Genomic DNA, 25,861 nt, shown 5'->3' with positions numbered 1-25,861 from the left:
ATATAATATTGTTTGTATTATTTGTAATAATAATAAAACTTAGTAATAATAAGTAACAAAAATAATGATGATGGTTTAAAGATGGTAATATTAATACAATTATTGATAATATTTTACTAATAGTAATAAGAATAATACATATTAATATAAATATTATTTATATATTTTTAATAATAATTATTGCATCAAATGATAATTAAATAAGAACAATAATATATCGAATACATATCCCATGTTAAAAAATGTTAAAAAGTTTAAATAATAATAATAATAATAATTATTATTATTATTGACCTCCATTTCCTTCTTTTCATCACTCAATTAAAGGAAGGTATAAGGTGGTGTTTGTTTTTTGGTTGAATAGAAAAAGTAAAATATTTTGACTTTTTCTATTCAGCTAAAAGTAACCTGTTGACATCATCCAACATAATTAAAGTAAACTTATTATAAATAGGTTCAATTTAGTTATATTGGATGGTATCAATAGATTACTTTTAATTGAATAGAAAAAGCTAAATATTTTGGCTTTTTCTATTCAGCCAAAAAACAAACACCACCTAAGTCTATCTAAAATTCTCTGCAATTGCATAGAGAATAGGGTGGCGTGAAACAATGGCAATGGCTTTATTCACTTCATCCCTTCTCATGCAACTTTTTGGTCAGGAGCAATCATTCCTAGGCTAATTCTGCGTCACAGAGAGAGGTAACTACACCAACAGCAGTACCTACCAGGCTAACCTTGAAAGCCTCCTCTCCTTCTTCTTTAACACCACTGCTGACTACGGGTTCTACAATTCCTTTGTTGGCCAAGTGAACGCAATTGCACTCTGTAGAGCCGATCTCACGCCCGATACATGTCGTGATTGTATTAGTGACTCAAGCCATGACCTCCGACGGCTATGTCCCTACTACAAGGTAGCCATTATATATTACCAAACATGTATGTTCCGTTACTCTGACCGCTCCATATTTGGCATTGGGGAAATTTCTCCATGTTTTGTTGGGACGACCCTTGGAAATTTCCCAAATGTGACTGAGGCCATTCCCGTGCTGCAAAAATTGTTATGTGACCTAAGAAATCAAGCTGCATCAGGCGGTCCTCTGCGAAAGTATGCAATGGGAGAAGCAATGCTTCAAGGTCGTGTCTTATACGTGCTTGTCCAGTGTACTCCTGACTCACAAGAGCTTCAATGCGAAGATTGTTTGGATAAGTATATTGGACTTATTCAAACCAATAATATTACAAGGAAAGGTGGAGGAGCAGATATCGTGGGGCCTAGCTGTAACATAAGGTATGAGTTATACCCTTTCTATCAGAGTCTGCCTGATGCACCACCACCATCTTCATCACCATCTCCATCTCCAACGACTGATTTTCCTTCTCTTTCACCATCCAATGGCACAACTGGCAACGGTATGCACCTCAACCTCCATGACTGCTTTTAAACTTTGCATGTGGCACTGCATTTAAATTGAAAATGGCACGATGCATTGGAAAATCCTACAATAATGTGGCATATCCTCTTCTTCTAGGAGAATGTATGCTCATGTGAAAAATAGGTATCCATGTCTTCAAATTGATAAATGGTAGTTTTTTTATTCATTCTTTCATTTGTTCATGTACAGAGTATATATAGAGGGTAATCACCATTCTAAGAATGAGAAAGAATGATACAAGGAAATAATGATATAAGGAAATAACAACTAATATCCTAATATCTCAACTTTATTAATATTTAAACATTCCTAATATCTCAACACTAAATGATATAAGGAAAGAATGATATAAGGAAAGCATGATATAAGGAAAGCATTCCTAATATCTCAACACTATCCCTCAAGTTGGTGCATAGATGTCACACATGCCCAACTTGTCTAAAAAATTTGAGAACATTTGACTTGAGACAACTTTGGTGAGGATATCGACCAATTGATTTTTTGATCGAATCTTAGGCAATTCCACAATCTTATCATCCAACTTTTCCTTAATGAAGAATCTATCCACCTCGACATGCTTTGTACGATCATGTTGTACTGGATTATGAGCAATGTCACATGCGACTTTATTGTCACAAAACAATCGGATTGGTTGCTTAGATAGGTAACCTAAATCCTGTAAGAGGAGTCTTAGCCATAATGCCTCACAAAGTCTTAGAGCCATACCTCTAAATTCTGCTTCTGCACTTGAACGAGCAACGACATTCTGCTTCTTACTTTTCCATGTCACAAGATTACCACATACAAAGGTAAAGTAACCAGATGTAGATCGCCTATCATCCACTGCACCGGCCCAATCAGCATCAGTATATACTTCTATACTCTGATGATCAACATTTTTAGCGAACAAAATTCCCTTCCCAGGAGCATTCTTCAAATACCTCAAAATACGCATGACTGCATTCATATGTTGTTCTCCAGGATTATGCATGTATTGACTCACTACACTCAATGCATAAGCAAGATCTGGTTTTTATGAACTAAGTACATTAATCTCCCCACAAGTCTCTGGTATCTTCCCTTATCGGTTGATACTTGATTAGGCTCAACACACAATTTCAGACCTTCTTCTATTGGTGTATTAATAGGTTGACATCCCGACATTCCAGTCTCCTGTAAAAGATTTAAGGCATACTTTCTTTGAGACAGAAAAATTCCTTCACTTGATTGAGAAACTTCAATCCCAAGAAAGTATTTCAGAGGACCTAGATCTTTCATTTTGAATTCTCTAGATAGATAATTTTGTGGAGCTTTTCTTTCTTTAAGATCATTTCCTGTAACTACCATGTCATCCACATATACGATGAGTACCGTAATCTTACCATGTTGTTTTTCAAGAACAAAGTGTGATGTGAATTACTTTGACGATAGCCAAAAACTCTCATTGACTTTGTGAACCTTCCAAACCATACTCTTGGGGATTGCTTCAACCCATACAATGACTTCTTCAATTTGCACACCTTCTGACATTGCTTTTCTAACACCATGCATCCTAGTGGAAGATCCATATATACTTCTTCAGATAACTTGCCATGTAGAAAGACATTTTTCACATCGAACTGTTGTAATGGCCAATCTAGGTTTGCAGCTAAAGATAGTAATACTCGAACTGTGTTGATCTTAGCTACAAGTGCAAATGTCTCTTTGTAGTCAATTCCATAAGTTTGGGTGTACCATTTTGCTACCAGTCTTGTTTTAAATCGTTCAATACTACCATCTACCTTGTACTTCACAGTATAGATCAACGACACCCAACTGGCTTCTTTCCTGGTGGACATTCTACGAGTTCCCATGTTTCATTCTTCTACATGATTTCATCTCTTCATTCATGACTGCTTTCCACCTTGGATCAATTAAGGCTTTCTCCACACTGTTAGGAATAACTATAGTAGATAATTGATTTACAAATGACTTATTTGATTCAAACAAACGATGGTTAGACACATAGTTGCTCATGGGATATTTGACTTTGGTAGACAATTCAGGTTCATATGTGGGTTTAGGAATACCTCTATTATGACGGTGTGGTAACCGTTTCATGAATGGATTAGGTTTCAAATTAAGAACACCCTCAACAGACGACAATTGGTTTGGTATTTCAGTGAAGACATCTATGGACCCAAATTGTTGACCACTCATATCCAACTCACCCGCTTCCTAGTTCACTAGTTCAGATTGTCCAGCTTCATCCTCCTTAGAGATATGATAATCATAATTGAGAGTTTGAATTTCCTTATGGTACTCCCCCTGAAGTTCAGACTCAGATGAAAAATACATCGAATATTCATGAAACACCACATTCATTGTAATATACATTTGTCGAGTTGGAGGATGGTAACATCGATATCCATTTTTGTGCAATGCATATCCAATGAACACACATTGCAATGCATGAGAAGTTAACTTGGTGCGTTGGTGTTTATGTAGATGCACAAATGCCACACAACCAAAAACACGAGGAGGTAGATTTAGGACAGTTGGGGCAACTACGACATTAGTAAGAGCTTGGAGAGGTGTTTGGAAGTTAATTGAGCTGGAAGGTACCCGATTGATCAAGTATGCGTCAGATGTGATTGCTTCTCCCCAATAAGATATCGGTGTTTTTGCTGCTATCAAGGAAGCATGAACAACCTCTAACAAGTGCTGATTTTTCCGTTCAACGACTCCATTTTGTTGGGGTGTATTGGAACAAGTAGTCTGATGAATGATGCCATGTCCTTCCAAATACTTTTGAAGATCAGAACTTTGATATTCTCCACCATTATCACTACGCAGAACCCGAACCTTTGCATTGTACTGAGTTTCAATCATTTTATGAAAATTTTGAAACAATAAGTTCACTTCATCTTTGGTCTTCATCAAGCATAACCATGTCATTTTGGTACAATCATCAATAAAAGAAACAAACCAACGTGAGCCACTCAAAGTTGAGACTTTGGATGGGCCCCAAACATCAGAATGTATAAGCATAAAAGGAAATGGACTTTTATTCAAAATTAATGGAAATGGAGCACGATGACTTTTAGCCAATTCACAAATATCACTATTTGCAAACAAACTAGGAATTTTTTTTTTTAAATAACTAAAGGAAGCATGTCCCAGACGTCGATGCCACAACCAAATTTCAGACTTTTTCTTCTCCCTCTTAGATCCATTTGCCATCAAGGCTTGTTGCAACTTATTTGAATCCTTTGATTGCAAGTCCAAGTAATAGAGTTTTCCCCGCTCAATATCACAACCAATCGCCTGTCTTGTTTGGATGTCCTTAATCACACAAAATTCAGACAAAAAAAATGACAATACAAGATAAGATTGCAGTGATTTGAGAAACTGACAAAAGATTGTAATCTAAAGATGGAACAACTAAAACAGAATCCAAATTCAAAGTATCAGTAAGAGTTAAAGATCCTTCCCTAATGACTAGGGTTGTGTTACCATTGGCTGTGGAAAAAATTTTTGTGAGGAAGGTCTAAGGGGTGAAACCTGTCTAGAATCAAAAGTCATATGATCTGTAGCACCAGAATCAATTATCCATGCACTATTAATAACAGGTGTAAAAGTATTTAAAAACTTACCACCATGATCTATAGCGGCTACCAATGCAGAGGCTTTCTCAACAACATTAACCTTTGTTTTTATTTCGGCAACAGTTGCAGTTGAGGTTTTCTTGGAATCCTTATTTCGTTGATCACGATTATTATCATTAATAACAAAGTGTTGATAGCCTAAACATGATCTAAAGGTCCATGGTTCAAACCCTCGGTTCCTCATTGTTTTCCTAGTCATACCAAGAATCGTTGCTTTGAAATTGTGGGATATTTGGACTGGTGGGATCAGTCTTATTGCAGTGAGTGCATTTGAAGGTTGACTTATCAATATTAGGGCTTGTCTTAGGATGGTTGATCGCTGTCGGACTGCCATAGTGACAAAATATCCAGGATTTCAGTTCCATAGCTCTGATACCATTTTCAAATTGATAAATGGTAGATTTTTTATTCATTCTTTCATTCGTTCATGTACATAGTATATATAGAGGGTAATCACCATTCTAAGAATGAGAAAGAATTATACAAGGAAATAACGACTAATATCATAATATCTCAACTTTCCTAATATTTCAAAATTCTTAATATCTCAACTTTCCTAATATCTAAACATTCCTAATATCTCAACACTGAATGATATAAGGAAAGAATGATATAAGGAAAGCATTCCTAATATCTCAACACCATGATATGAATTGAAAATCATCAAGGTGCTTTGGAGTATTGCTGAAAGATGGGGCCACCCAAAAATAACTAAATTGGTACAGAATTATGTGTAAAAACAGAATTGACTCCCAAGGCTTATAATGCATCTCTTTGATCTCTTTCTTTTAAAGAAGAAAACTTGGAACTCACTAAGCTTCTACCTTGAAGTGCAATTAGGCCTTCGTTCTGAACCCAAATTTCCCTAGTTTTAGGGTAGTGAGAGATAGATATTTCCTAGGCCTAGACATTCAAGATCTGACTCCTAAGGGAATTTAATTAATTAACTAGCCAATTTGCATGAGATTGAAATTTTTAGAAGAGCCTGCCATAACACATAGTGGAACCGCATGTTTAGATTTATTGCAACTTGTGCTTTTGAGGACATGTACAGAGGTAGATTTCTGGAAGAGGAATCTTCCTTACATCTTACAAAAATAGTCTTTCCACTCGTGGGAGTTTCAAACATACTTAAGTAGACCAAGCCTTTTTTTTTTTTTTTTTTATCTCTATGGGGCTTTCCATTTTTGATTCCTTCACTCAAAATTTTAGAACTAGGATTAAAGATTTCATTTTAACTTCCTAAGTTTTTCTAACGTGATCTAGCTCCAAAGTAAGAAAATCATTTTTAACCACCGCTTCATAGCGTTCAGATTTATTAAACTTAATGTTTTCAATTAAATTTTCTTTTTCAATCATAAGTTCCTTAAACCTATCATCCATGCCATTTTTTTTTAGAATATATTTTTTTCAATATTTAAATCACTATTCTTAGACTTTAGGTTTTCAATATGAGAAATCTTTTTTTTTTTTTAGATTTTCTTTATTTTTTACATTCTCACATTTTATATCATTGCTTTCCTGGTACAAAGCATTATATATTTCTTGAACGTTTCAAATTCCCTTTTCTCTCGATAACCACTAGATTCAACAAGATTTTTTGGTTCAATTTTAGGGAATTGGGGTAATGAAAGCAATAAGGTTATTATCACCTTCATTTTTATTTGAGCCTATGGAATTATTACTCTTTTTGGGTGTAAAGCAATCCAAAGTGGAGTGCCATTTCCCTTTACTGTTGAAACACACAAATTGAGATGATTTTGATGGACATTTCTCGTTATTTTTCTTGAATAAAGATTTATTCCCTTTCTTTGAGTCATCTTTTGTGTTTACCTCCTTTTACATTTTTTAAAAATTTTGAATTTTTTTGGCAAAAGAAGAAATTTTAGATTGAGTAAAAGGTGACTATTCAAACTCAAAATTTCCTTTAAAGGAAACCTTTAGTGCTACATTTTTTGCTATCTTAGGGATGATAGAGTCATTTCATAGGTCTGAAGTGGACCTATAAGTTTATCAACTCTCAACTTGTCCTCATTTTTTTACTTTCCTAATCACTTTATATCTAAATCTCTTAAGGAGAAATCTCAAAATTTTTATTATTTATTTTTTATCACTTTCGATTTAGGGATTTTTTCTCTTGGATTGAAACAACAACTAAGAATATATTGAGTTTAGTATAACTTAGAGAAAGCCTCACCATATTTCATCTTTATGCTTTCAAACTTTAAAGTTAACATTTACAATTTTAATAACTTTATAGTGAGATGCCCTCATGTGTTACTACAAGAATGTTCGAAGCCTCTTTAGTGTATTTACATTTGGCAATCTTGGGAAATTTATTAGGACTAACCCCATTAAAAATATAGTAAAAGGCTTTGACATTTGTCTCACTTCCTTCATTGACCAATTTATTCCACTCTTGGGATTTAATTCATTAGTTGGACTACTAATCTTGTTAACTAAGATAAGGGGTGACCACCTATATTCCACTATATTCTAGACTGTTTCACTCTGAATTTAAAGAAAAAATTCCATCCAAACCTTCCAATGAGGGTAATTATTCCTATCAAAGAATGAAGAACAATTGATTGAGGTTTCCACTCTTTGTGGTTCCATTGATCAAGTCAACATGAATTATAAAAATATGATTTTAGAAGATCAACCTGCTCTAATACCAATTGAAATTTTTTTTTTATGTTGTCTTAATATATGAGACTACCTAAAAAGGGTAAACAGGTAGTCCCTAAATTAAATTATTTATTACCAACTTTTAATTTTTCCATTTTGATTAATTCTTTAGTGAAAGTATATCAATCCTATGCATCAATAAATAAAACTGGTAGCATGAATGAACATAGGATATGATGTGAAAAAAATCACCTAGCAATCTCTAGGTGTAAAAAACCATGGGTGGTCTCTTGATTGCTAAACAATTCACTAAGTATGTAGTTTTACGTGACAAAATGCACCTACTCCCTAGGGTCATATTATTAACACTTACACTCCTTTTCCATGTGCTTGATGCAACAAGCCTTATACTTCTCAATGGATACCTCAAAACCTTTATTGCATTTTTGAGATGAGATCTCTGACCTTTGTTGTAGTCAAATGTACTTTTAAGATAGATCTTGACAGGTTTGAGAGATGGAGATTCAAACTTGGAAGATGAAAATTGCTCTGTTAGGTACATTTTTTTCCCGTTTATTTCCCACTTAGGGTTTTTCAAAGTCTCCCAATTTTCAATATAACATGGTTATTCATAATTGAAAAATCCTAGGAATTAATTATGGTGAGTTTGTATTTTGTAAGATATTCCAAAAATGAACTTTTTACTTAAAAAATGAAGTTAGAAAACCAAAAACATGAGGGACTGTTTTGAATGCTTATATGATCGTTTGAATGGTCACACTTGATTTATATGCAAATTATGACATTTTCTTAGTTAAAATTGTAGAGGAAAAGCATACAAATTAGTTAACTTAAGCCTATAATTGAGCTAGTGCCCTTTTGGGAAATAATTGTGAAAATCTATAAGATTTGATGCAGAAATGGGGAAAGAAAATCTTGAAAATGATTCAAGAGAATAAGGAAAGTAAGGAGCAAGTTAAAGATCAAGAGATAAGAAGGGGCATTTCATAGTTGGTATCGAAATACCAAAAACATTTCCATACTAAATTTGACATATTGTAATATCAGGGTAGTGATTCGATAAGAACAGGTAATATCGGTTTCAATTTAATACACTCTTATGGTATTGAAAAGTTCCAATAGGTACTGGTTGTGGACCTTGCTCACTTTGATAAAGCAAAGAAGTATCAAAATGGAAATCGATAAGGAATTGAGGCATCAAAAAGTCCTAATGTATCAAAGTTTTGTAGAAAGTTCATTTCGACATCAGATCAGGATATCAACATTAAATCAACATCAATACTGTGACTATGTACTGATTTGTGTTTCTATACATGAGGGCTATGTGCTATATAGATGTTGTATTAGCTTGTATCAATTTCGCTTAGTCTTAATGTTAAAATTTTGATCTAAGACTTGTCTTGAGTTTTTACTATTTTACTACTACTGTGCTTTGGGGATTCTACATAATTTTATTTTATTTTTTGGATTATGTGAAGCATTATATTATTGGGTCACTTGGCATGTAAAACACTATAAATAAGTTAGTTGTTAGTTAGGAACTATTTGTAACTGGAATCTAAGATCTAGAATTTGAATTTGAAAATTTTACGTCATATCTCTCCATTTTTCTCATTTTGTCTTATTGTCTAAGTTATCAAACATGATGAAGAAACCATTCTTCACCATGGTTAGTAGCTGAAACTTCTTACATTTGGAAGAGGATTGTCATAGGCAAGGATTGACACAAGGATGCATTGACTTTGAGGCTAAACTCACCTCCTACTATAGATTCAAGATTTCTTATTCTCATTCAAAGAGCTTTTGAGGTCTCTCATATTTATGACATACTTGATGCTTGAATGACTTATAGAATTCTTTCTTTTGGTTGGATTCATTGTGAATTGTTTTAGATCAATGATATATGGTCTATGACCTAATTAATTAGAGATGATCTAGGGCTTAATCTTTGAAGATAATCTAAATTTTGTTAGTGCAAGTAAGATTTGGTTAGCATTAATTATCTTTTCTAAGTGTTGATTTGAACCTTGATATGATTCTTTTTTGACATTTTTATGTGTTATTAAATCTCTGTTTTTGTTACAATTAATTCATTTGAATTGTAACACAAATCACATCTCTATCTTCTCAATAGTGTTGATTTTAAATTTATATTCATTTAACAACATCATGACCTCATATTTTACATTAATTGAACTCAAATTCTTAAGATTATAACATTCAATACTTGAAAATTGTACTATTGGTGTTTGTTTCTTTTAAAATATTTTTTTTGGCCTAGGAAGTGAACATTTGGATTTAACTAATTCCAAAACTATAGTTTAATTAGAGATTAAAAGGACAAAAATAAGATTTCATGAGTAAATTCAGTACACACACAACAAAGCAAATTAAATCAAAAGCTAACACCATTCCTCTTTCATTTTGCATGCTTTCCAAACTTTTCAAATGCTTTTTTAGCATTTTTTTTCTTCATGTAATTAGCATTCCAAAATCTTTATCAGCCTTAAATGTACGTTTAATTTGATTACTTGAATAAACTCAAATTCAAATATGATGAAGTCTGAAGCCTCCTAAAATCAAAATTTCTATTCAAATAAAATACACAAATAGATTTGATTGAATTTGGAGACAAATTATGTTTTAAACTAAAACATTTTTTGATACAAACTTCAATGTAACTTTTTTTGATGCAAACTTCAATGTTGTTAACTCGTAAAAAAATTTGAAGTTGAAGGGTCACACAACTTAATAAGAGTATATCTTTTGTTTTGCAGGAAAAAGTAATATGAGGAGAACTCATGTCATCATCATTGTTATCTCAACAATTATTTCAATAATCCTTATCATTTGCATCTTCATCTACGCCTTTTTAAGAGTGCAAAAGGGGAGGGATAATGTTGAAAGTAAGTTGTGATATATCATTACTTGTCATTCAAAAAGTTGCTCTCCATTTTTTTTTCCATGAAATCATATCAGTAAAAGTAGAATAAACAAAAATAAAAAATTAATGACTAAGCTTGATGGGCTATAATTCTTAGTATTGGTTCAACCATTGTTACTAGGCTTTTGGAGTTACTGAGCGTGCAGTTTAGTGACTAGACATTAAATAAATTTTAGCTATTCAATGCAAGATTTTATATTAAAGCCCCTTGAATGTGTTGCTTCTATATAAACATGCACCTAATTTGTTCCATGCATTTGTCAACTTCCTTTGTGAAGGTGCAGATGGAATTGTTAGTGTAGAGTCTTTGGAATTCAACCTTAACTCTATTTGAGTTGCAACAGAGAACTTTTCCGATGCTAACAAGCTAGGACAAGGTGGATTTGGCATTGTTTACAAGGTAAAAAAAACCATATATATGAAAAAGAAAAACAATCTTAGTTTGAACTTTGGAATTGGTTTGGAGGTGATCTAAACTACATAACTTATGTGATGTGTTTTTAGGGTATGCTTCTCAATGGACAAGATATAGCTGTGAAGAGGTTGTCTAGAGGTTCTGGACAAGGAGAACTTGAATTCAAAAATGAGATCCTATTAGTAGCAAAGCTTCATCATAGAAATTCGGTTAGACTTCTAGGCTTCTGCTTTGAAGGAATGGAAAGACTTCTCATATATGAGTTTCTACCTAATGGAAGCCTTGATCACTTTATATTTGGTATGATTTCACTTCTACCTCAACATTGGTTCTAATAATTTCATTGAGATGCATGTTTAGAAAAATCATCCTTCCAAGATTTTGTAACTCAAGGAACACATATTTAATCTTAGTAGTCTCCTTAGATGTCCATATGCATGTGATTTCAAATAGAAAAACACAATCCTACAATTGTTACAAGTAATCTAGATTTACATTTTTATAATTCATCCCAATAACTTATACTTATGAATATGTAGATTTGGTTCGGCGTTCACAATTGAATTGGAAAAAACGTTATGAAATTATAAAAGGCATTGCTCGAGGACTTTTTTACCTTCATGAAGAATCTAGGATCCAGATTATTCATTGTGATCTCAAAGCCAGTAATATTTTATTGGATGCAAAGATGAATCCTAAAATATCAGATTTTGGCATGGCAAGATTGTTTTCAACAGATCAAACTCAAGGCAAGACAAGTAGAATTGTGGGGACCTAGTAAGTTTGAAAATCTTACTTGAGCTAATAATTATAACTATATGCATTATATTTTTAAAATGTGTTATCCAAAAGTCCAACAAAAGTTTCAACATATCCTATATATTATTTTAATATATTAATACTATAGGAAATGAAATTGATATAAATAATGATAACATGTAGTGGGTATATGGCTCCAGAGTATGCAATGCATGGAAACTTCTCAGTTAAATCAGATGTATATAGTTTTGGAGTATTGACTCTAGAAATTATGAGTGGTCAAAGGAACAATTGTTTCCACAACGGAGACAATGTGGAAGATCTTCTAAACCATGTAAGTATGAATATCTATTGCTAAATCATTCTTTGTATAGTAAATGAGATAGTAAAGGCCACAAAATTGAAAAAGTTAAACCTTGTCTTTGACATGTATGTACACATTGTTAAATTCTTGCAGGCATGGAAAAGTTGGAGGGAAGGGACAATATCAAATTTGATAGATCCTATATTGAGGTGTGGTTCAATAAGTGAAACTATGAGATGTGTCCATATTGGTTTGCTATGTGTTCAAGAAAATGTTACTAAGAGACCAACCATGGATTTCGTTGTTCTCATGCTTAGTGGTAACTCTCTCACTCTCCCAGTGCCTTCAAGACCTCCATCTTTTATGCATAGTAGCATGGAGTAAGAGATACCCTTCCTACTAGAACCTAATTTGGTGGTTACTGAGTCTACTGACAACATATTAGGGCATAAATCCATAAATGATGTATCAGTTACCGAACTCTATCCTTGTTAGTGTTTTGCAAATGCAGATTATGTTGAGATTTAACGTCAAACATGGATATCAATGTCTGAAATGTTGTACGTTTACTAAAAAACATTATCACTTAGATTTTAACAGCTCTATCTTCATCAATTTATTCTTCCTTCCCTTTAAAAATGTCATTAAAATATCTCAAAGTTTTGGAATTTCTTTCATTGATCATTCACTTTTTTTTTTTCTTTCAACAAATTTGGAAACTTTCTTTAGGTGAAAGGATAAGAATATTTCAATCATTTTGTATATCCAAATTTAATATTTATTGATTGTCCATTTTTTTTCTATAACATTTTAATATTCGTAAACTTTGGTACCATGAATTTGTCTCCAATAATTTGAATTCACTTAAAATTTAGACATCCAAATCACAACGTTAATCCACATTCTCAATATGAATATTTTATTTGAATTCATTTCTATATGTTAATCACAACCATATTTTTTAATATTGATGTTTGAATTCTTGTCATAATCCAACATATGATTTCCATTGTATAAACAATTACAAAATAACAAGAGATTGACAAGATGAGCTTGAACCAAAATGATGTTGTTGGTTAAAGTACAATTTTGTCTTTAAAAATAATTTTATTTTTAACAAACTAAATATAATAATTTTTTTTCAGTCATCATTTTTTTTAGCCATTCAAGCCAAAGAAATATAAAATTTTCAGAATAACTTTTCCTAGACATTTAAAAATTTGATTGGCTCAAATCATTATTAAGATGATAATCAAATTTGACACTTCAATACTTTAACTCTTAAACTCAACAAATTTAAGTTTGACAAATGATGAAGCTACACATCATACGTGTGGCCTATTAACATGTCTTAAGTTGTATAAGTGAAACAATAAAATTAAGTCTTGGAAAATAAAAATCAGATCACATCAAATCAAATCAAATTAGAGTCAAAAGTGAATAAAATAAAGATAAGTTCTCTTGTTGCCAAATTTTTTGTAAAGAAGACAAATCAATAGAATTAGGGATCAAAATTCCTTGAAATAGAGAGTTCAAATCTTAGGATACCAAATTAAATGTTCTAACTAGCTACATCTATAAATGTTTTCCTTTAGTAGAAGGCTATAGAAAAAGAAAAAGAAAAAGAAGAGAAGACTTAAAAGACTACTTCAAAGAAGAAGCTCCGCAATTTAAAACCAATCTATGAAATAGTATTAGAAGCAATATAGTGCCATTTCTCTACTTTCAAGACTAAAGAGAAAGACAACTTCAAGAAATAAATTTTGTTTTTTGTTCCTTGAACAATCAAGAAAAAGCTTCAAAAGTTTAGTTGATAATAATTTTTTTTTTTCATTTAACTCAATTTGAGAAAGAAGCAAACAATGCCCTCGTAAGTTTGTGAAAGAATACCAATGATAAACATTGAGAATTGTATCTTATTACATGTCCCTGGCTATTTTGAGGCATTCATGTGATAACCTAGTATGCCCAATATTATATATATGATGAGTGAGTTGACATTTTTTCCAACCAATCTACTAATGGGGTAGCATAGGAGTGATGCCTCAGGATATACAGATAAGGTGGCAACAAGAAGGAGCTAAAAAGCTAAAATTTCTCACTAAAGAAAAAGGGTTGCCTGCATGGGTCGCTTGCTTGTTGCTTGTTGGACACTATAGTTGAGCACTCCTCTCTTATGTATTTATAAGCTCTTAGTCCATTTTTTCTCACGATTGTCACTTACATGTGAGCACTAGAAGCAAGTAGTCAATATTTGCGAAAAGATTGGGAGTTTTAGTGGATATTTATTTGTTATAACTCCTTACTAATCAAGCACCATTCTATAGCACAAGAATCTTAAAGGACTCTCTATGTTTGAGGCATGTTGAGAACTAATATTGATCACAAAAACATAAAATTAAGAATGATAATTGTGGACTTGCATTTTTCACGTGCGCCTCCACTCGATAATGAGACTAGTTTTTTTTTTTTTTTTTTTTTTTTTTTTTTTGTGAAAAACTAATTTTTGTAAAATTAGAGTTACCACTTATTTTTGTTTATTTTTAAAAAGGAAAACAAAATAAGAAATAAAACCTTAAAAATGACTCTATTTGGAAAAACATATCTTTGAAAATCGAGTTTAAGTTTAGGGGTTAGATTACCTATCGGGAAAGTACCATAAGGTAGCACTCCTTTAAGCCTTAAAACAAAACTTTACTAAACAAGTGGAGGGAACTAAGACAATTGACAAATAAACCAATGGATACTAGAGATAACAAGAAAAACATATAACAAGATGAAAGTGAGAACAAATGAGAGCATGAAACAACCAAAACAAGGCATGCATATCAAAGGAATAAATTAAGAAAGAGAGGAAGCGTACCTTACTAAGTGCCTAAAAATAGGGCAACACGCTTACATAGAAAAAGGGTTAGCCCACAAATGAGATAAAAGATATAAAATCAAAATAAAAGCCTCTCAACATACACAAGAAACATACAATCAAAGCAAAAAATCAAAGAATGGCTAAATATGGATCAAGGTGAGTTGAAGTATACTAAACATGCACAAAGATTAGAATTGGTAGCAAACGTACAATCTCAAAATAAATCCTAATAAAATAGATAAAAAGGAGATAATATACAAAGGTGGATTGTTGTAACATGTACAAGATGTCCATAAGACAAATCAATAATAAAAGAAGGTTAAAATCATGCACAAGGGGATTGAAATAACACATTTATACAAGATATACAACAACATGACATAACACGTGCTAGTAGCATGGAACGAGGGATACCCTTCTTGCTTGAATCTAATTTGGTGGTAACTGAGACCTCTAAGTCCTTTGACAATAGATTAGGGCATATTTTTTGTAAATGAGGCATCGATTACTGAACTCTATCCTCGTTAGTGTTTTGCAAATGTAGATTATGTTGAGATTTAAAGTCAAACATGGATAGATGTTTAAGATGTTGTATGCTTACTAAAAAACATTATCACTTAGATTTGGCTCTATCTTTATTGGTTTATTCTTCCTTCCATTTGAAAATCTCATTAAACTATCTCAAAGTTTTGAAATTACTTTCATCAATAGAAATTTTCAAGTTTGGCTGAAATATAAATTGGAGAAAGTTTGTCGATGCTGAATATGGAGCGATTAGAATAGCCCAACATACAATTATCATAGTATATATATGCTTCCTTGTAGTTGGGACAAAGCCGTCTAAGTTCATGAATAGAGGTGCCAATGCAATTACGGCATGTATTTGGCGTGAGATCACCTCAACAGAGTGCAAATGCCTTTACTTGGCCTGCAGAGGAATTGTAAAACCCGTAGTCAACTGTGGTGTTAGAGAAGGCGGAGAGGAGGCTGGTCCAGGTTTGCCTGGTAGGCACTGTTGTTGGTGTAGTTACCTCTCTCCCGAATGCAGTATTGCATTAGTAAACTTTGGCCAAGAGCGATAGTGAGAAGGTGCATTTGAATGGATGAAATGAAGAAAAGCAGTCCCAAACAACCCATTTTCTTTGTTTCAGGCCGCCCTATTGTCAATGTGATTGCAAAGAATTTTAGATAAAATCCATACGTTCCTAATGCCTATAAATACGCCTATGGGGAGAATGGAAGTCAACTTTCTTGAAGGTGCTTTATTATTGTTACATCTGTAACCTATTTAAATAAATGGTTTGATGCATTTCAATAAAGAGTTGAAATTCCGAATGGTTTCGGATCATCCATCCAACCCAAAGTCAAAATGCCAAAGTTGCCAAGAAATGCCGAGTCCAAATATAAATATCAAATCTCATCATGCTGAATCTTTTACATGAAAATGTTTATAAAAGCTTGGCCAACCGGGTTTTGACATGCATTTCTTCGAAGACAAGAAAACTTGAAGATTGATCATGTACATGGAATTTCTCAAAGAGAAGCCGAGAGTTAGGGTAAAATTAAAAGCTATTAACATTTTGTGGTAATATTTTAGCATGCGTGTGACTGACTACATTCAATGAAAATGATGCGTCTTTGGACCTGTATTTTTTTAAAGCAAGTACGTGGGCGGCTCCGCAAAATTTGGTCTCTCAACCCTAAATTTAAATAAGATGTTAATATTATTAATCAAATTTTTATATCATATCAATTTAAAATTCTATTGATTTTAGTTGTGGACTAAAAATTAGTAGTATTCTATACCAGTAAAAGATGTATTTAAAAATATCCACTCTAAACATATAGGTTAACGAGAGCTTCACCAATATGAAGTCAAACCTTAAATCCACAACACATCCATAGACGGAACTACCTCTTCCTTTATTTCTCGGGCTACATACACAATCATGTCCATGGTCATGTTTATTCTAACTTCTTTCATTAAAATTTTCTTCAATATTCTCTTGTTTGACGAAGTTTTAATAATTTTTCTTGATTCTTTTTTAATCTTCATAGGCTTACAATGATCCCATAAGTTGATTGATGATCATAGAATCTAAATCCTCAATTTCTTCAATGGTCACAAGAATATAATCAAACTTTGAATCTAAAGATCAAAGTACTTTTTTCAAACACAAATATCATTTAAATATCACAATTTCTTTCTAATAAATTAACAATAGTCAATACTAAAAAAAATAATAATCAGAGATTGATTATAATTCTTTCATATTCAAACCTTCAAATTCTCCAATGAGTTTGAAGATGAACTTTTTGCACCTTATCAACTTTATTTGGTGTATTTAGTAATATTTTTCAAACTTCCTTAGAGATAGTTACACTTGAAATATTCTCAAAAGTACCTTCATCCATTGTTTGATAGATGATGATGAGAGCTTTCTTGTTCCTCTTCCTCATATATTTCAAAAAATCTCTTTTATTTAGGGATCAAGTGGTTTCATCTCATGACTCTTTATAACCTTTATCTACAACCTCCCATGCATCATTTGAACCAAGCCTTCATCTTGATACTCCAATTGTTGTAATTGTCTTTGTTGAGTTGAGGAATTTAAAACGTATATATCTCACTTGTCTTTTTCGTATGACTTTAATACCAATATGTTAGGTGCACGGACACTCTAATAATGATTTGTTGGAGTAGTAGTATTGAAAGAGAAAGACACAAAATTACAAAAGAAGATAAAATTGAGGAGAGTTAACTTTATCATATTAATTCCACCACTCTCTCTTATTTAAATATTACATAATCTTTTATTTATAAATACTCACACTTAATAAAATAAAAATTCCTAATAATAAAATTTAAAAACATTTTAGGATTTGGCAAGTATAAAATAGAAACTAAAATAATAACTCAAAATAAAATATTCTCCTTTGATTTTTAGAGACTAAATCTAATTCTAATATTTTAAAAGTTTCTAAATCAAGTTTGAATTTCCAACAAAATTAACAATGTTAGATATATATATATATATATATATATATATATGCTCGATTGAGTTTAATATTTCATGGAAAAAAGATTAAAGGCGGCTAGTCTAGAAAAATCTGCATTAGCCCACAGGAGGCTCAGTAAAAAAACCACGAAATATTTGGAGAGCTGAGGAGCGCTCAAACCTTTTGAATGGAGTAGATATTTTGAAATGATTGGGTTGCTTTCAGCGGTTTAATTGAAAAAGAATAAATTTTATTTTAACTTCCCTTCGTTGGAAGATTGCAGTTTTCCAGTATAAATTATACATACAAAATAAGAGAGCTAATGAAAAAACCTACTCTCACTCATCACTACTGATCTTGAATCCTGACCAATATATGGCAACCGTAGTTCTTAGCAAGCAGCTGGAATTTACCCATTTTCTGACTGCTCATTTGACCACTTTCATCTACAATGGTATAAACAAATATACCCGTTTAGTTTATTATTAAAAAATACAAGTCAAAAAGAGCATTTTAATTCATTGAATCAGGTTATCATCGAGAATTGTAGATGCTTCATCATGTTACCTGCATACTAAAAAATTTCAATTATATTGAATACGATAATAATATACTCATTTAGTTTATTATTAAAGAATACAATTCAAAAGGAGCATTTTAATTCATTGAATCAGATTATTATCAAGAATTGTAGATGCTTCATTGTGTTATTGGCATATTAAAAAATTTATTAATAATAATAATAATAATGATGATGATGATAATTTTTTTTTAAAAAATTGTGTGTACACTTCCAATTTTATGTTTTAAAAATTAGAAAATAATAATAAGTTTTATATAAGATACACCAACTTTTAGAAACTTATTTTGAAAAAATAATAATTTTTAAAACTATTTTAAAAAATTGGTATTAAAGAATGTTTATTCTATTTTTAAATTAATATTTATAGAGATAAAATAAATTTATATATATATTTTTAAAAAAATATTTTTATATAGCAATTTATGGTTTTAAAATTAAAATGCTGAAAATATATTGAAGCAGACATATAAATACTTCATTTTAATAAGGAAAACGCAGCTTATAGAAGCATCATTTTTGTGCAATGTAGTCAGATATGCATGTTGACTATGTCAAATGGCGGCCAAAAAAGTACAATAATGATTTTTTTTTTCTTTTGAAAAATAAGTGGCCTTTATTCTCGGCCTTAAAACTCCCATTCCAAATTGGTCAATGCCTATTAATTAATGCATTTCTTGTGTTGAAGAATTCTAATGAATTTTTTCCTTGCCAAAGAAACCTAATGATTGATTAGCATGTCAAAACCGACCTTCAAATTTTGAACAACCGTAAAAACGAAAACATATTTAGTAACCGAAAAATAGAAAAAAGGTTTTTTATAATTAATTTATAAAATAATTATATAAATATGAAGAAAGATTATAAATAAAATATTGAATGTAAAAGTTATTTTTAAAATATGTTTAAAAAAATAGTAAATATATTAATTAAAAATATTTTAGGTTCTCAAACAAATGTTTGTTTTATAAAAAATTAGAAAATAGTTTTTATAAACCATTCTTAAAAATTATTTAAAAAAAAAATTATCAATTAGATCCTAAGATTTTAAATATGCACTTTGGATTATTTTTTTGAAAATTCCTTTTTTGGCATGACTGTGGTTGGATCATGTTAAACAATTTGAACTCCCTTGTTGAAATTTGTTCAATGGAGAATTTTGGAGCTATTTGATAATTGAAAATAACCTTTTGTTTTCTAGAAAAAAAAAAGATTAAGTAATCAGAAAAAAAAAACAATTTTACGTTCTTAAAAAAAAAAAAAAAAAGCCTTTCAAAATATATTTTTAATTATTTTTGATTGTTTTCACTTTGTTTTATAAGGAGTGTGCTCTGCATATCAAAGTTATTTTAAAAATATATAAGATAATTTAGATACCAAACAAACTTTTGTTCCATAAAATTGTTTTATATATAAAATTTATTTTTAAAATATATTTAAAAACATTGAATATATGTTAAAAACATTTTAGATACCAAATAAATTCTTTTGTTTTATAAAACATTAAAGAATGATTTTCACAAAAACCATTTTTCAGATTTGAAAATAGTTACAACCTTAATATTTATTTGTTTTATGTTATTTAAAAAATAAAATTAAATAATTTTTTTTTACTACTTTATGACACCTTTTAGTTTTCTAATCCTTTAATTGCTTTTAGACAAGAAAGGAGTGATTTTACCACGATGCTTAGTTTCATATATTTTTTTTTTTTAAATTAAATATTTATTTGCTTTACAAATGGCTTGAGCAGCCTTATTCAGCCATAATTTAATAAGATCCCTGTAAATGAAGACAGATATATCAAAGTAATGTGAATTGCAGACGCTAATATTTAATTGACATCCAATCCCTTCCCCATCAGCCAAATCTATCTAAAACTCTCTGCCTCAATTGCATAGGCAGTAGGGCAGCCTGAGACAATGGTAATGGGCTATTTGAAATTGCATTTTTTCATTTCATCATTTCTGATCATCCACCTCACTGTTGCTCAGCATCCAAATTTCGTAACGGAAATCTGCATTCCAGAGGGAGGTAACTACACAAACAACAGTAGCTACAAGGCAAGCCTCGATAGCCTCCTCTCCTCCTTCTCCAACACCACAGTTGACTACGGGTTTTACAATTCCTCCGCTGGCGAAGTGAAAGCAATTGCACTCTGTAGAGGCGATCTCACGCCCGATACATGCCGTAGCTGTGTGAACACCTCTAGCCATGAAATCAGACGGCTTTGTCCTAACTACAAGGAAGCGATAATTCATTACGATACTTGTATGTTACGTTACTCTAACCGCTCCATATTCAGCGATGGGGAATATTTTCCTCTAGCTATTGGTATAAACCCAAAAAATTTCTCAGATGTGGAGCAGGCCATTCCGGCGCTGCAAAAATTGTTGCGCGACCTGAAATATGAAGCTGCTTCAGGCGGTCCTCTTCACAAGTATGCAACAGGAGAAGCAATGCTTGAGTCTGAAACCATATATGCACTTGTCCAGTGCACGCCTAATTTAGAAAGCAACCAATGCACAGATTGTTTGGACACTATTAATGAATCTGTTCCAACCACACTTGCCGAGGGGAAAAGTGGATTAAGAGCTTTGGGGCCTAGCTGTAACTTTAGGTATGAGACGTACAGTTTCTATCAACCTCCGCCTGATGCACCATCACCATCACCATCTTCATCTCCATCCCCTACAGTTAATCTTCCTCATCCCCCACCATCCATTGGCACAACTGGAAAACGTATGAACTCAACCTCCATGCTCTAAAATTTTGAAGTTTTCATATAGTACTTGATCCTCCTTCAAAACGCTCTACTCTTCAAAATCTTCAAACAATATTAGATTAAGAAAACAAGGAGATTTGACTGAATCGGATTGGAGACAAAAATATGCTTCGGAACAAAATAGTTACGGAGGCAAATTTCAATGATGCATGCCAACTCTCATGAAGCAATTCCAAAGTTTAACGTTCGGCTAATTGAATCAGAGCACATTTCTGGTTTTTGCAGGAAAGGATAATACAAGGAGAACTGCCATCATCATTGTTATCCCAACAGTAATTTCGGTGATGCTTATCATCTGCATCTGCATCTTATTAACAAAGCAAAAGCAGAAGGAGAAGTTTGAAAGTAAGTTACTTTCCATTTTTTGCCATGAAATTAAATGAAGAAAAACTAGTCAAGGCAAGAACCTATACTTTTTCTTTTAGTATACTACTCAATACATAGGATAGATAAGGGGCAATTAAGTCGTCTCTATCTCATGGCATACATATTCTGAAATCATGTGGCTGACAAATTACAATGATGTGCTACCTTGTGTGACAGCATGGACATGATCCTTTTCCCCTAATAATTATTTTAATTGAAATAAATTAAAAAATGTTAGCTATTTTCATAACTCAAGCTTAGTGGGTCATCATTCCTGGCATTAGTTCAACCATTGCTACTAAGATGTTGGATCGATTGAGCATGAGATTTGTGAGTGGACATATATTAAACCTGTTAAAAGCAAGATTTCATTGGGTTGCCCAAGCAGTGTAACCAAGCACAATTAAATTAAAGCTCCTTGAATGTGTTATCCTGTATAAACATGCATGTACTTCATTCCATTTATCTGTAACTTGTTTTGTGAAGGTGTGGATGAACTCATGAGTGTAGAGTCCTTGGAATTCGACCTTAACTCTATTAGAGTTGCAACCGAAAACTTTTCTGATGCTAATAAGCTGGGACAAGGTGGATTTGGTGCTGTTTACAAGGTAGTAAAAACTAGATATATGGAAAAGAAAAATAATATTCTCAATTCCAACTTTGAAATTCCCTTGGGGTGATTTGAAGTGTCTTTTTCATTTATGTTAACTTATCTTCAGGGTAAGCTTCCCAATGGGCAAGATATAGCTGTGAAGAGGTTGGTTAGAGATTCTGGAGAAAGAGAACTACAATTCAAAAATGAGGTCCTATTAGTGGCAAAGCTTCAACACAGGAATTTGGTTAGATTCCTAGGCTTCTGCTTGGAAGGAATTGAAAAACTTCTCATCTATGAGTTTGTGCCTAATGGAAGCCTTGATTACTTAATATTTGGTATGATTTAACTTTTGCCTCGATTATTCTTTATTGTATCTCTAATAATTTTATTTGGAATGCATCATGTCTAGAAAAGATATCCTAATGACCTTTTGAAATACATCTTCAATCTCATCGGGACCTTCCTACATGCCAGTTATTTTAATTTTGATAGTTTGTAATTCAGCCCAATAACATATACTTTTTAATATGTAGATCCCACCAGACGTTTACAATTGGATTGGGACATGAGTTACAAAATTATTAAAGGCATTGCTCGAGGACTTCTTTACCTTCATGAAGATTTTAGGCTTCGGATTATTCATCTTGATCTTAAAGCTAGCAATATTTTATTAGATGCAGAGATGAATCCTAAAATTTCAAATTTTGGCATGGCAAGGTTGCTTTCAGTAGATCAAACTCAAGGAGAGACGAGTAAAATTTTGGGGACCTAGTAAGTAGAAAATCTTGCTAGAGCTAACAATTACTACTAAGTGCATTTTATTTTAGTCCTAGTAAATGTGTCAACATATCCCATAAATTACAACAGTAATTGGCTAACATTATTGTAAATGAAATTGATCTAATTGATAATAACGTGCAGTGGGTATATGGCTCCAGAGTATGCAATGCACGGTAACTTCTCAATTAAGTCAGATGTCTACAGTTTTGGAGTGTTGATTTTAGAGATTATTAGTGGTCAAAAGAATAATTGTTTCCGCAATGGAGAGAATGCAGAAGATCTTATAAACTTTGTAAGTATGAATATCTATTGCTATATCATTCTTTGTAATGAATAAGACTGGTACGTAAGGCACACAAAACTAAAAGGGTTAAAGAACTTTCTCTTTGACGTTGGATGTGTTACGAAATTTTTGCAGGCATGGAAAAGTTGGAGCGAAGGGACAGTTTCAAATTTGATAGATCCGACATTAATGTCTGGTCCAAGAAATGAAATTATGAGATGCGTCCATATTGGTTTGCTATGTGTCCAAGAAAATGTAGCTGACAGACCAACTATGGCTTCAGTTGTTGCTATGTTTAGTAGCAACTCTGTTACTCTCCCAGCACCTTCCAGACCCACACTTTTTATGCACGATAGCATGGAGCAAGAGATACTATTACCACTGGAGTCTAATTTTGTGGTGACCGAGTCTCCTGAGAATATAGGGCATATGTCCATAAATGAGGTTTCTATCACTGAACTTAGTCCACGTTAGTGCTTTGTGGATTGAGGTTGTGCTGAAAACCAAGGGTAAATAGAATGATATCATCTGGTGTAACCTTAGGTTTGGAGGATGTATTAAGTGGGGTTGCAAGTCCAAATATTATGTTTGAGTTGTATTAATTCCTTTATTGTTTTCCATAATTTTCTAGGCGATAGAGTTCCTATTTTGAACGAATGCCCTTGGTTAGCAGCTCATCGATTGAGAGCCCTAACTAAGAAGCTTCCCTAGTATATGTCTTGCCAAATTCCAACTTAAAATGATGAAGTTAGAAGTGTCGGTTTTATGGAAATTATAGCTCACTAGCATATTGTGGAGAGTAAGAGTCATTCACCAAAGCAGAACAACAACCAGCAACGAGAACAGCAGCGAGATCATATGAGAGCCTGGAAGTGCTGCTATTTGGCCTATCAGGTGCAAGGGCTGGCTGGACATGTCCACTCACGCTGGGGCTTATGCGGCCACCTCCAGGTTTTGACAGTTCCGGGTTTTTGACATTGCTGACGAGTGGAGATTCTTCTTGGCTTTTTCTCGAACCTCTAGAAAATTTTCTAGAAAATTTTGAATTCCTGATACCAAATAAATACAGAAAAAAAATTGAGGATCCAAAACCCTCAATTCAAAAAGAGAACTAAGAATGGTTCCTTGAAATTGAAAACAAATGCTGGTTTCTCTTTCTTTAAAGCTAACAAAATTTATCCATAATATAATTATTAGTTCCAAACCTTATTTTGTTATCATCAAACCGAGATTAACCAAACCTTGGTTCACACTTTTATTCCAAAAATAAAAGAACATATTACTCTCCAAAACACCCATTGCAACATGAGCTAGCTTGGGTAGGGTTGGGATGCATAACAATTTTTGGTTCCTTCAAGGGATTGCTCACCTTCATCTTTTACTTTCTCTAAAATAGCTTGACATGCTAGCCGTTAACCTTGAACAAATTTTCATTTTTTGGGTTTTAATTAATAGCTCAACAAACTCAATAACCCTATATGGATAAATTTGGTTCACCATGGATGCTTCAATCTACCTTTACCACAACTTACCCTAATGCAAATGAAGCTAGAATTCCTTCCTTAAGATTTGATTATCATGCTAATTTTGCTTTCTTTTCCTTGTAGATGTTGGAATTCTAGTAAGCATTATTTCACAATTCATCAAAGTCATTCAAATGAAGCTTATAGAGTGAGACAACTCTATTCGGGGTCAAGGTTTAACCTTTTCAATGCCCAATAAGCATTGTGTTTGATCTTAATGAGGAAGTAACATAGCTTACCATATACAAGTCTAAATGGGGACATTCCTAACATGGTATTGTAGACCATTTGGCAGGCTACTCTACTAAGTTGCCCAATCCTTCCTCTTGGTGTCAACAACCTTGGTCAATATATTCTTAATCTCCCAATTGGTGAACTCAACTTGCTCCCTCATTTAAGGATGGTATAGGGTTGCAACTTATGCCTAATACCTTATCTTCTCATAAGTGCTTCAAATAGATTTCTACAAAAATGTGTACTTGCATAATTAATTATGGCATGAGAAAAGCCAAACCTTGCAAATATGTGTTCTATCAATGATTTCACCTGCTTAGACAAATTTTCCATCCCTACCAAGATGTACTGTTAGTTGAATAACGGGAGGAAAGGCTCATAAAATCAATTCTTGAAAGATAAAAAGTTTCTACATTCAAAATGGTTCATAATGGATAATTTCCTGTTTTGATAAGCTCCCTAATGATTGACATTTATTTCATGTCCACAAGAATGAAGAGAATGCCAAAAGTTTACAATGTATAGTGACTTGGTTGTTGAATCAAAATTTGAGTCATAATTACTTTGCAATAAAATGCAAGACATGAAAATGATGGCACTTGAATAGAGCGAAACAAATATATGCAAAAAACAAATAGTCCCCATGTCTAGATAATTGACTTTCTATGATTGAGATGTAGGAATTTTAATATTT

The 25,861-nt window shown here is 32.3% G+C and overlaps 2 protein-coding genes across 2 annotated transcripts; both read left to right on the top strand.

Moving 5' to 3' along the window:
* The first annotated feature begins 942 nt into the window (after positions 1 to 942).
* LOC117923195 (putative receptor-like protein kinase At4g00960) lies at positions 943 to 12,539 on the top strand. The gene is made up of 6 exons (XM_034841426.1): positions 943 to 1,408; positions 11,022 to 11,077; positions 11,182 to 11,392; positions 11,632 to 11,869; positions 12,035 to 12,185; positions 12,309 to 12,539. Exons 1-6 carry the CDS (start codon positions 943 to 945, stop codon positions 12,537 to 12,539), a joined length of 1,353 nt encoding a protein of 450 aa, XP_034697317.1.
* Positions 12,540 to 20,523: 7,984 nt separating this feature from the next.
* On the top strand, positions 20,524 to 24,309 carry LOC117923194 (putative receptor-like protein kinase At4g00960). Its single transcript, XM_034841424.1, has 7 exons — positions 20,524 to 21,343; positions 21,612 to 21,731; positions 22,239 to 22,360; positions 22,472 to 22,682; positions 22,881 to 23,118; positions 23,269 to 23,419; positions 23,546 to 24,309. Exons 1-7 carry the CDS (start codon positions 20,524 to 20,526, stop codon positions 23,882 to 23,884), a joined length of 2,001 nt encoding a protein of 666 aa, XP_034697315.1. The 3' UTR covers positions 23,885 to 24,309.
* The last annotated feature ends 1,552 nt before the right edge of the window (positions 24,310 to 25,861 follow it).

Source organism: Vitis riparia, chromosome 10 (assembly GCF_004353265.1).
Source record: "Vitis riparia cultivar Riparia Gloire de Montpellier isolate 1030 chromosome 10, EGFV_Vit.rip_1.0, whole genome shotgun sequence".
NCBI classification, from domain to species: Eukaryota; Viridiplantae; Streptophyta; class Magnoliopsida; order Vitales; family Vitaceae; genus Vitis; species Vitis riparia.
Note: the sequence above shows the minus strand (reverse complement) of the source record. Positions and strands in the feature narration are given on the sequence as shown.